Here is a 12,944-nt window from a genome sequence, read left to right on the forward strand (position 1 = left end):
AGTATGGTTAAGTATTTGAGTCAACCTTTGTTTTTGGTGGATACACTGAAAATAGGCCAAAGAACAATTTATGTTGTCAACAACTTGGCATCATACTGGGATTCCAGACGTTTCTATAGAACATAAATCTTCAGTCAAGCAGTCATGCTATGGACACTGGATCTGTTTTCCAATAAGCAAGATGGGAATTTGTTGACGAGACAGTAGGCAAGCAAAAAAAACATATGCAGTCGATAGTGCAGAGATGGAAATTTCCAACACCACAAAAAAGGCACCCCATCTCTCACGCCACTCATTTGTCGAAGCCACGCCCACTGAAACAAACCCACACTGGCGGGGCCTCTGATTGGCTGAGAGGAAGGTGTGTCATCGGGTGTGACGCAGGCTGGCCGCTCTATGAATAGAAAAACGTGGTTCGCGCCGCTGTGAGCGAATGTTTAACGAAGCTGCATGAGAAACAACTGGATGCTGGAGGACTGCTGGATTTTGGGGGGTCGGTCTATAGAAATTAAGACTTAAAAAAAAAAAAAAAAAAACCCGTCGTGCCAGTTCTTCGAGATTCAACAGCCAGTGGATTAAAAAGTCACACCGGTCGACATACTATTTGTTTTTTCGTTTCGTTTCATAACTCTCCGGTTGAGTCAGCATGGCATTGAGAGGACCACTGTCCAGACTACTGAGATCCACGCTGAGCTCCTGCCAGCAGAACCGATCGCATTCTGTGGCCATTTTGGGAGCTCCGTTTTCAAAAGGACAGGTAATATATAATGTATTTATTCAAGGGGAACTCTCATAAACTCTCTGATGTATAACATCATGATGTGACTGAATTTTGTACGATTCTCAGAAAAGGAGAGGGGTGGAGCACGGACCCAAAGCCATCAGGGATGCGGGTTTGGTGGAGAGACTTTCAAATCTTGGTAAGTACATTATCAGTATTTGTTTCATCTATCTATATATCCATCTATTCAGATTTGTGGGACTGAAATATATATATATATATATTTATTTAAAATTCTTCTGTCATCATGTACGTACCCTCTGAACTTCTAAAAGATGTAAGCGACTGACAGCTTTAGTAAGCATTCACTTTATTGCATCATTTTTCCGTACAGTAAAAGTGAATGTCTGAGGCTTCTCCCTCATCAAATATTTAAAGGAATTCAGCTTCGTTTGAAATAACATGAATATATATTGAAGACGAATATTCGGTTTTAGCTGGGAGTGAAAAATGTAGTTTTTGGGTGAACTGTTTCTTTAAATAAACTAGTCGCGAGCTCACTGCTGAGAATCAAAAGGGGGCAGTGGATTAACTGTTACATAATCCAAACGTGAATGAATTTACAATGAGGCATCACAATCTGTTTGTAGCAATAATAATTCAATTGTATGTGTTTTTTTTTTTTTTTAATACTTGAAAACTTTAAATTGGTCGATAAAGGAGTTTTGAATGTTGTCTGGCCGCAGAGAGAGAGGAAGGGAGGGAGGGGTTAGGTTTACTGTAAGTACGTGCGTCACTGCAGTTCACCATTCAGAGATGCCTGAGAAGACCTGCCACATCACATAACAATAGGCCATTATGTCATGGACAAAAGCCTGGTGATGGCTCAGTGGGGATCTTACATTTACATTTATTCATTTAGCAGAAGCTTCTTTTCACACAGAAGGCAGTTTTGCAATCACAGATGAGAAGTGACCCAACAAAAAGAGTACGTGCTGGTGGAGAGATGTAAGGCAGCAGCAAGGGGTGGAGAGTGTTTTTATATAGTTTAATGGCATTTGTGCTATTAAAGGATTAGTTCACTTTCAAATAAAATTTTCCTGATAATTTACTCACCCCCATGTCATCCAAAATGTTTGTTTTTCTTTCTTCAGTCAAAAAGAAATGAAGGGTTTTGATGAAAACATTACAGGATTTTTCTCCTTATAGTGGACTTAAATGGACTCCAAACGGTTGAAGGTCAAAATGACAGTTTCAGTGCAGCTTCAAAGGGCTTTAAACGATACCAGACGAGGAATAAGGGTCTTATCTAGCGAAACGATGGGTCATTTTTAAAAAAAAATTTAAATGTATATGCTTTATAAACACAAATGATCGCCTTGCACTTGCTTCTGCTTTCCGCATTCTTCAAAAAGCTTACGCTGTATGTCCTACGCCTTCCCTATTCAACTTACGGAACGAATGCGGTGCCAGTTACATTTTTTGCGCAAGTTGAATAGGGAAGGCGTAGGACATACAGCGTATGCTTTTTAAAGAATACGAAAGTGCGGATTTGGTGGAAGCAAGTGCAAGGCGATCATTTGTGTTTATAAAGCATATACATTTACATTTTTTTCTAAAATGACCGTTCGTTTCGCTAGATAAGACTCTTATTCCTCGTCTGGTATCGTTTACAGCTCTTTAAAGCTGCACTGAAACTGTAATTTTTACCTTCAACTGTCTGGAAGCCATTGAAGTCCACTATAAGGAGAAAAATCCTGGAATGTTTTCATCAAAAACCTTAATTTCTTTTCGACTGATCAAAGAAAGACATGAACATCTTGGATGACATCAGGGTGAGTAAATTATCAGGAAAATTTTAATTGAAAGTGAACTAATCCTTTTTAGTTTGCCGTAAGGATAACGTTTCAGAGGAGCTGACACAGGCTACAGAGTCAAAAGTGAAGTGGACCTGAATGTAGTTTTTCACTGGAGTGATACAGGCAGATGTTATTTTGGGTCTTTCCTCTGGCTAGTCATAAATGAACCTGGTGAGGTCATGGATTAAACACTGCCAGTAAAATGTGAAGGCGGTTCCCGCTGGAGCGTTGTACAAAAAGCTCTGGGACAGCTGGCTTCAGATTACAGGGGAACATTAGTGGTTTTTAATTACAAGTTTCCATAATTAATTATTCCTTATAAACTAAATAAACAATGAATGCTGCATTCATTATTTCTCTCTGTCTGGAAAGAGTGAGTTGGAAACATTCACTGTTGTCACGATCCCAATATTTCTTGATTTTTCGATACCTAAGCAAAAACAATAATGATATTTTTAGTGTAAATGTTAAAGGCAAACCTTTAAGAGCATAGAGAGAGTGGTATCGTTACACCTTTTTAACTTTAGTATCGACTTGCTACCAAAGCTTACATTTGACATGCATAAGGGGTACTACCACTACTGCTAATAATAATTAAAGGAAAAGAAGATGTAAATCCTCTTTACAGTCCGTTGCTTCTTCTGAGTCATGAGATTCCTGAGTTGCTCGTCAGAATGTGCAAGTCATTCATGAGTGTCGCCGACATTCAGTCAGCTGTTAATCACATAAACATCATGCCGAGCTCAGGGTCGCTTTACGTAACTACATGTTCTCCATGTAATCCGATAGTTCCTGCTATCTTAAGCCTGAAATTTTTTCCGTCGGCGGTTGTGAACAAATGGCATACTTATGACACAGCTTCGAAGACCCCGTTTCACCTTAGCTGGGGATGTTTTTCCCTTGTTATCACCGAAAATGTGTATATAAATGTAATATTGTATTTTTGTTTGTACTGGCTTGGTTTTAACAGAGAGATTTTTCTTGCATTTTGGGACGTTGGATTGCTTGAGAGAGAGAAAAACAATACCTTAATGTCCTTAAAGTTATACTTTTTAATTTACGACCTGTCACTTATTTATTTATTTATTTTTTTAAAAATGCATTTTTAAAACCGTAATTTTATTTAATCATGGATATTATTTATTTAATATAAAATACATTTATAACACACTGATGCAATTTTGATTTGTTGCATCACTTTTACAGACGCTTGGCAGTTTGGAGCTGTGGAAATAACCATACACCCTATATGGCAAGCATTCTTGACTAAACTATATCAGTGCCATATTCAATGCAACAAATATAGATGCTTGCTCCAGTTAGTAACTGTTGGTTGTGTATGTCATATGAAACTGAAGTTTTCAAATGCAGTTACGATCTAAACTTTAACATCTGTCTTTGCTTATAACGACCAACCCCTTTGCTTCTATCATGGCCAAATCCCTAATTCCCTTGTAGTTTTCTTACTTTCAAGCAGAAAACACATCTAGTATTTTAAAAAATACTTAATCAGGTTCAACGTGTTCACGTCTATTCCTGTTAAGAGGCCACTGGATAGTACACATTACATTATAGGTTGCTTTAAAATCTGAAGAGTAATTCAACACTGTCATTGAGGCTGATCTGGTTGTGTCATGCTGGGCCCCATCAGCTGTTTAGACCTTCACTAGTGTCCTCCAATAGGAGTTTCAGCCTACATTTCCATATGTCCACTACATGGCTTGGGCAGATTCATGCTGGGATTAAATGACAGAACTGTCACCTGCCAGCTTCGACCTGCTTTTTGGTCAGAGTTAGCAGAAAGTGTGGAAGCTTTAATGCCAGTGTTAGTTTATTTATATGTCCTGTCTTGTTGTAGACTACCCTGTACATGATTTTGGAGACCTGACCTTCAAGCATCTGGAAAAAGATGAGCACTTTATGCACGTGCCGTTCCCACGCACAGTTGGACGTGCCAATAAGCTGCTGTCGGGGGCTGTGAGCGGCGCAGTGGGGGCGGGACATACCTGCATCATGCTGGGGGGAGACCACAGGTACAGAGTTTTACTGTATATTTTTCCCAATTATCTTGTACAAACTAATCCAAAAAATCTGATTCATATATGATGGTCTTTATTGTTTGTTAAACTTTCAATGAACAAAAAAAAAAAACTAAGCCTTTTATCTTGGTATATAGTTGATGGGTCACTGCCAATAGAAAATTACAGAGTTTATAATTAGTTACTTATTCCACAAGTCTTTCCATTTTTGTCTTTTTGGCACAAGCATGAAGTAAAATTGTGGCAGTCTGGCTAAGCTGAAGCCAGTTTTATTACTTCGCTTTGAAAAGGTCAAGGTTTTTCTTTTTGTTGTGGGAAGCTGTTTGTATTTCCAGCCAGCTGAATCCAATTTTTTCCAATCAAAACTATTCTGATAATTAAAAAAATTCAATGCAATCTCAGACTTTGTTGAGTTTGTTCTTTTAAAAGCCAAAATCATCAAAGCGTGGCTGTGTTTGTGACAACATTTGTGATGCTTTCATTCCTACAGCCTAGCGATTGGTTCAGTGGAAGGCCACGCTCAGCAGTGCCCTGATCTTTGTCTGATTTGGGTGGACGCTCATGCGGATATCAACACTCCTCTGACTTCACCTTCTGGAAACCTCCATGGCCAGTCTGTAGCATTCTTACTTAAGGACCTGCAGAACAAGGTGATTAAAATTCTTGCACGAAAGATACGTTGATATTGTGCTATCTCTGACATGACTTTAATTACTTTATCTTGAAGAAGACAATACTTGGAGATTACCTTTTTTTCTATTTGTCTCCAGAAAATATATTCATTTTATTCTGCTTTGTAACTTTCAGATGCCAGAGGTTCCTGGATTTTCCTGGATGAAGCCTTTCCTGTCTGCCAGAGACCTGGTCTACATCGGCCTCAGAGATGTGGATCCAGGCGAGCAGTAAGCACACTATGTTCTGTCCCAAAATGACATTCAGGATTTGCCACCTGTAGCCTGTTCTTTAAAGCCTATGCAACTAAATCAATTGTCATTCCATAGGCTATTTATATAACTGACATGACTTGTAACCGCCAACAGGGCACAAACCAGAAAGGTCTACGATAAAGCCAACATTACTACAGTTCAAATACATTTACAATTTGGTATATACTGTATACACTACCTTACAAACATTTGGGGTCAGAAAGATTTGTTTTTGTTTTCAAAAATACAGTAAAAATGGTAAGATTGTGAAATATTATTACACTTTAAAATAACTGTTTTCTATTTTAATATTTTAAATGTCATTTATTCCAGTGATGGCAAAGCTGAATTTTCAGCATCATTACTCCAGTCTTTAGTGTCACATGATGCTTCAGAAATAATTTTAATATGCTGATTTGGTGCTCAAGAAGCATTTCTTATTATAATAAATGTTGAAAACGGTTGTGCTACTTAATATGTTTGTGGAAACCGTGATACTTTTTTTTTCAGAATTCTTTGATTCGATTATTTGAATAGAAAGTTCAAAAGTTATTAAATTTTTTTGTAAAAAATTAAAAAAAAAAGTCTTTACTGTTACTTTTGATTAAATGCATCCTTAATTAATAAAAATATTTAAAAAAAACTGACCCTAAAATTTTAAATGAGAGAGACAAAGCAGATATACTACACAATTTAAAACAGCATTAATACTTTTGGTTACTAATTAGATTTTTTTTCATCTCAGTATAATCCTGAAGACCCTGGGAATTCAGTACTTCTCCATGCGGGATATTGACAGAATGGGCATTCAGAGAGTAATGGAGGTCACTTTGGATCACCTCTTGGCAAGGTACAGTGATTATTGCGCAAAAACATACACAATTATTTAACTAGTAGTGAAACAACCAGCAGCAGATTGCATGCTCCATGTGTAGGGGGAGACCGTTTGTTACTCAAAAACCTTTTTAAACATTTGGATGCAAATTTTTATGTCAGTAACTTTATCTGTGTTCTACTTGTTAACAGTCACCAAATGTTTTTACAAGCACTGTTAGTCACAATATTGATTTCAATAAGAAATTTGAATAAGCTAGTTTTGCACTTCACATATTATTATCATATCTGCACTTTATCTTTATCTATTTACATATATTTAAACTGTATTTATCTGTATTCTCATGTCTACTATTAGTGTTTAGTGTTAACTGTATGCACCAGGGGTCTGAGAGTTACGCAATTTAAATTCTCTGTATGTATGTACTGTATATGTGGCAGAATTGACAAAGCGGACTTTGACTTTTGACTGATACATTGGAAGTCAAATATTATATCTGCCCCCACATGCGGGGGCAATTGTAACAACACATGTAATAACTTCATATAATTACCAAGGACCACAAAAAACTCCAGAGAATATGGATATCGTTAACTATTTAACATCCACTACATCCTTATGTTTTCCTTTGTCTGAACCTAAACATGCTGTGAACAGAGAGTGTACAGGGCTTACTCAGTAAAATGGATCCCCAGATTAAGAGGCAAAAACACTTTTCTTAAATTATTGTAATCTATCAGTCTAGTTTGATGTCCTGCTGGACATTATTTTGAGTGTACCAACTCAAACTGTTACTTGTTTTTACATCAGGAAACAAAGGCCGATCCACTTGAGCTTTGACATTGATGCGTTTGACCCATCCTTGGCTCCCGCCACTGGAACTCCTGTTAATGGAGGACTGACGTATAGAGAGGGCATCTATGTAACAGAAGAGATCCACAACACAGGTACAGATCTACAATTCACAAATGAAATTCAATAAATCCTAAATCTGATGCTAATACAACCTCTTCCGGACCACACAGGTTTACTCTCTGTGATGGACGTGGTTGAAGTGAACCCCACACTAGGAGCCACGCCTGAGGCTGTGGAGGCCACAACCAGCCTAGCAGTTGACGTCATTGCATCTGCTCTCGGTCAGACACGTGAAGGTGCACACGTTGCCTTCCCGAAGATTCCAGAATCAAAAGAGGACACTGAGCTGCGGATGTAAAACACCGGCTAATCAAGGACTTTGACAAATTAACCACTTTGCATTCCAAAGTCTAAAAGAACAACACTGAAGGATTTGCAGAGACTGAGCACCAGACTAAAGATTTAATTTGAAGGTTACTGTAGTCTTGGTCAGAAATTGATATCTCACCGGTAAAGTGCTGCTTGAAGCGCATCGGTGAGATTTATTATATACAGTACCTACCACTAATTTTAGCTTGGCTAAAAAAAAAAGACAGCTGAGATCTGAATTCTCTGTATTTGAGGACTATTATGTCTGAAAATTAAATGTTTTTAATGTTTATCAGCTGTCATGGGATTAATGGGTAACCTCTGATTACGCTCTGGGACTTGCTGCAGGAAAAACTGTCATAAAAGAAAATGTGCATAACACATTTTAGAAGGCTGAGGTGACTCTCTACTGTGGTGGACTGATTGATTTTACTTTCATTGAAACATGTTTGCACTTTTGGACCAGAACTGGTTTTTGTTGTATTTCTATGTTTGTTCGTTTCTTTGTTTTGTATAATAGACTGCTTTTAATGGCTAATCTATTCCCACGGGTTTGGTTAGGTTTAAACTGAGTGGTCCTTTTTTAAATGGTAGATTTGAAATAAGTTATTTTAGTCATTTTCATATGTATTTAATTAAACCTTTTGAAAAATCATGTATGAATGCATTTCAGATCTGAATTCACCATCAGTACCAGTATCTTCTTCAGGAAGGAGGGTTGATTTGTTTCATTTCTCTGTTTCGGTAAAAATATTTTGTTGCAATAAACTAATGTACTGGAGAAAGAATGTAAATTGTCCATGATTGAGTGGTTTGAAACTCCTGATACCTGTCAATAACTACATTAAATGAGAGAATCTTAAGTATAAAATAATATTTAATACTCTGCCTATAAATAGAATCCAGAAATATTAGGGTTATGTACAGATTACTAAAACTTGAACTGCGGAGTCTTGAACTAAAGTAAACAAGATTCATTTAAAACCAACTGCTAATCTGAATTAGCATGACAGAGGTTGCCTATAAAACATGGAATGAACCATGAAAATCTTAATATGGCACGGAACGAGAAGCAAAACCCAGCAGAAAAAGACAGCAATTAAAAAAAAAAACGCATTCCTTTTCTTATTCTGCAGCTATCAAGGCCATACAAAATAAAAATGGTAACAGGACAATTAATATGAGGAAAACAAAAAAGGCCAAATTTCCTTGAACATCCATCACAATGAGTAAAGCCAAACAATATAGTTCTGATGTGCAGCAAAAGATTGTTGAGTTTCACAAATTACAATGTCAAGAAATAACACAAAATAGAAAATAAAATAAAAAATGGAAGAGGACATGTGTCTGTTGTCTGTATGTTGTAGTAATGCAAGGCGAGGAGGATAGTTCGAGTGGCCAAATACTCTTCAAGAAACACAGCCGGAGAATTGAGAATTGCAGAAAAATTAAGATTGCAGACTCCCAATACATTCACAGACATGCTGCTGGTAGCAGCATTCATTAAACAGGGTTCCTACACATTTTCCATTTCAAAATTCCATACTTTTCCAGACTCAAATTTCCAGACCTCCTTCCAAACGATTTTCTGCCATTGGTAAGCCTCGGTCTCCTTTTCTATGTTTTCTTCATGTTTGTAGTAGGGGTCTTACAGTCTTTTAGTGATTTTTACATTTTGTTTGATTGTTGAAATAAAGTTTTGTATTTAGTATTCACATCTAGGCCCTTCTCTTCTTAAAACTACGTTGCTGTGTGACTTCTGTTGCGGATTAATCTACAAGTACTAATATATTCCCTGTTTAAAAGGGTAGTGACTTTGTTTCCCTTTCTGACCATACTACTCACTACATAGGCGTAAATATTTAATTTGTTTAACATTCTAATAATTCGACACATTTACTTCATAGACATCCTTCTCTGATTTATCCATTCTGTTCTGTTGTCAGTATTTTTTAGTATCAAAACATTTCTATAGAGTAGCCTAGGAGTACGAGTAGCCTACACAAGCGCAGTATCAGTTTCCGTAATATTTTAGAAATTCACAAGTTTATAAACATCTGCAAAGTAAAACAAGGTGTAAAAGGTGATGTGTAGGGGGGTCGGGGGGCATCCTCCCCCAGGAGAAGATTTTTGTGATTTTAACATGTAAATGAAGCATTCTGGTGCACTCTGACAACATAAATGGGAAAAACAACAAGTAAAAAAAATAAAAATAATAATAAATTATTGACAGTAGGGCTGAGAATTGACACAAATTTCACAATTGAATGCGATTTTGATTCAGAAGCTTGCTTCATTTTGATTTTGAAAATTTTTGAAAATTTGATTTTGATTTGATTACCTTCGATTCAATATTGATTCATTTGGAGCCTATCAGGTCAAGTACATGGCAAATTTCCTCATAGAAAAAAAAAAAATTCTCTCAACTAATGCTGTAAATTATACAAGGAACCACAGCTGGTACATCATTATAATAATTGGTTAAAACTGATTTGCAAGCTACTTTCATATAGGCTAAATTACACATAAGGAAGATTACATACATTTTTAATGACAATTATTTTTCTACTCTTTTTTTTTTTTTTAAATGGTGGCTGTCATGAAACAGATTTATACATTTAATATCGAAGCACATGTTAAGTACAAATACAATGAATATGCAATAGCCTATAGTGCAAAATGCTCCTCTTGAAGTTCATTTTTGTAGCTGAATAATGAGTTTTTGGCCATTAAACGGCTTTTCTGAGGTAGGCTAAATGTGATATTTTTACATGCTGTTTTATTGATGCCTTTCTGTAGTTGAAACAATGATTGATCAATTGCATGTGATACAGAATTCAGTAAGTTGTACTTTATCTTTCAACATACCTTTGGATGTTCAATCATGTTTATTTTGTGCTGTAACTAGTAAAGTAGAAGAGATGGCTACAGCGATCTATCACGCCACAGAGCACCAAGAAAGATCATGACTCACTCCAGTCTATGAGAAAATTGTAGCCCATTTTCGATTCTTGTGAGAATCCTGAGACATGCAATCGCCCTGAAAAAACCTCTACGGATCTACACGATTAACATAAATTATGTATTTTGATTCAAAAGAGCTAATTTCACTGTAAAGTGTCTAGTTTTGCAGGTATAATAAATTAGAAAACTGAAGAGAGACAATAGTCTGGAAACACAAATATTTTTCCATACCCTGATTTCTTTTTTCCATACTTTTCCAGACCTGGAAATTACTCAAATCAAATTCCATACTTTTCCATACTTTTCCAAACCGCGTAGGAACCCTGATTAAATAACCCCCGTAGCAGATCTATAGAGGTCGAGCTGGGGAAGGTGGAGGGTTTGTGAAAGCTTCCTGCAGACTGCTAACAACAATGGAAAGCATTTGAATGTTGAGCAGCAAGCTCATTGGCCACTGATGCAACAGCAACCAATCAGCTGTGCCTATGTAGATAACGATGTGATCGCTACCAAATAGATAAGAATCTATCAGCCTGCGCCAGTTTTATGACAGAACTTAGTATATACAGTTGTGGTCAGAATTATTGCCCTTCATATTTACATTTTTTAGCATACCAGTGTGATCATGAATATGAAATTGTCCAGCCATGACTTCCTGTTCCACAGGAGTATAAACATGAGGAAACAAAAAGGCCAAATTCCCTTAATCATTCATCACAATGAGAAAAACAAAGAATATAGTTCTGATGTGCAGCAAAAGATTGTTGAGCTTCACAAAATAGAAAGTTGTTGTAAGAAAATAGCTAAAGCATTGAAAATCCCCATTTCCACTATCAGGGCAATAATTAAGAAGTTCCTATCAACTAAACATGTTACAAATCTGCCTGGAAGAGGACGAGTTTCTAAATCGTCCTAATGTACTGTGAGGAGGAAAGTTTGAGTGGACAAAGACAGCTGGAGAATTGCAGATTAGTTGAGTCTTGAGTCTCAGAGAGCCTAAAAAAAAAAGATCAAACAGCACCTACATCCCCACAAGTTGTTCGGGAGGGTTTAAAAAAAAATCCTCCTCACTCATCCAGGAAAAAAATCTCCAGCATTTTCAAAATGAGCTTTTTGGCGGAAAAATTCACCAGATGGGTTTGGTGCACACAGGGATAAAAAGTGCCCCATGCCCACGGTTAAATATACTGCTGGATCTTTAATGTTGTGGGCCTATTTTTCTGCTGGAGGTCCTGGACATCTTGTATATCAACAGATAAAAAATCCAAACCTGACCGCTTCTGCTAGAAATCCAATAATGGGGCCATGGTTGAATCTTCCATCAGGACAATGATCCAAAACAAACACAAAAATGGGTCACTGAGCACAAAATGACGCTTCTGCCATGGCCATCCCAGTCCCCTGACCTGAACCCTATAGAAAATGAGTGGAGTGAACTGAAGAGAAGAAGCACCAACATGGAGCTGGGAATCTGAATGATCTGGATAGATTCTGCATGAAGAAATGGTCTCTGATCTTTTGTCAGGTGTTCTCCAAACTCATCAGGTATTATAGGTGAAGATTCAGAGCTGTTATCTTGGCAAAAGGAGGTTGCAAAAAGTATTGAATAAAAGGGTGGCAATAATTATGGCCAACGTGTTTTGGAGAAAAGCCTTTATTTCATAATGTTACTCACCCCACCCCCACTTTCAATTCTTTTCCTTCAATGAAAGTTTAGATTTTTGCTAATTTCATGAATTAAAGATCAAAAGGATAAACAATGCAGATTTATTTTTACATTCATCTTTGATCATATTTACCAAGGGCGCCAGTAATTCTGACCACAACTATATATACAGTGGGTACGGAAAGTATCCAGACCCCCTTAAATTTTTCACCCTTTGATATATTGCAGCCATTTGCTAAAATAATCTGCAAAAATGTCAACAATTCTGTGGGTTTTTTTGTCAATATGGGGTGCTGTGTGTACATTAATGAGGAAAAAAAATGAACTTAAATTATTTTAAGAAAATGTACACACAGCACCCCATATTGACAAAAAAAAAACACAGAATTGTCAACATTTTTGCAGATTTATTAAAAAAAGAAAAACTGAAATATCACATGGTCCTAAGTATTCAGACCCTTTGCTGTGACACTCATATATTTAACTCTGTCCAATACTGATTGGACTTGATTAGGAAAGCCACACACCTGTCTATATAAGACCTTACAGCTCACAGTGCATGTCAGAGCAAATGAGAATCATGAGGTCAACAGAACTGCCTGAAGAGCTCAGAGACAGAATTGTGGCAAGGCACAGATCTGGCCAAGGTTACAAAAACATTTCTGCTGCACTTAAGGTTCCTAAGAGCACAGTGGCCTCCATAATCCTTA

At 36.9% G+C, this 12,944-nt stretch overlaps 1 protein-coding gene across 1 annotated transcript; it reads left to right on the forward strand.

Moving 5' to 3' along the window:
- The first annotated feature begins 419 nt into the window (after positions 1-419).
- arg2 (arginase 2) lies at positions 420-9,176 on the forward strand. The gene is made up of 8 exons (XM_067386525.1): positions 420-757; positions 848-920; positions 4,439-4,613; positions 5,110-5,269; positions 5,427-5,521; positions 6,291-6,395; positions 7,191-7,327; positions 7,406-9,176. The coding sequence occupies exons 1-8, from the start codon at positions 647-649 to the stop codon at positions 7,591-7,593; spliced, it is 1,044 nt and encodes a 347-aa protein (XP_067242626.1). The 5' UTR covers positions 420-646; the 3' UTR covers positions 7,594-9,176.
- Positions 9,177-12,944: the final 3,768 nt, after the last annotated feature.

This window comes from Chanodichthys erythropterus, chromosome 5 (assembly GCF_024489055.1).
Source record: "Chanodichthys erythropterus isolate Z2021 chromosome 5, ASM2448905v1, whole genome shotgun sequence".
Lineage (NCBI taxonomy): Eukaryota > Metazoa > Chordata > Actinopteri > Cypriniformes > Xenocyprididae > Chanodichthys > Chanodichthys erythropterus.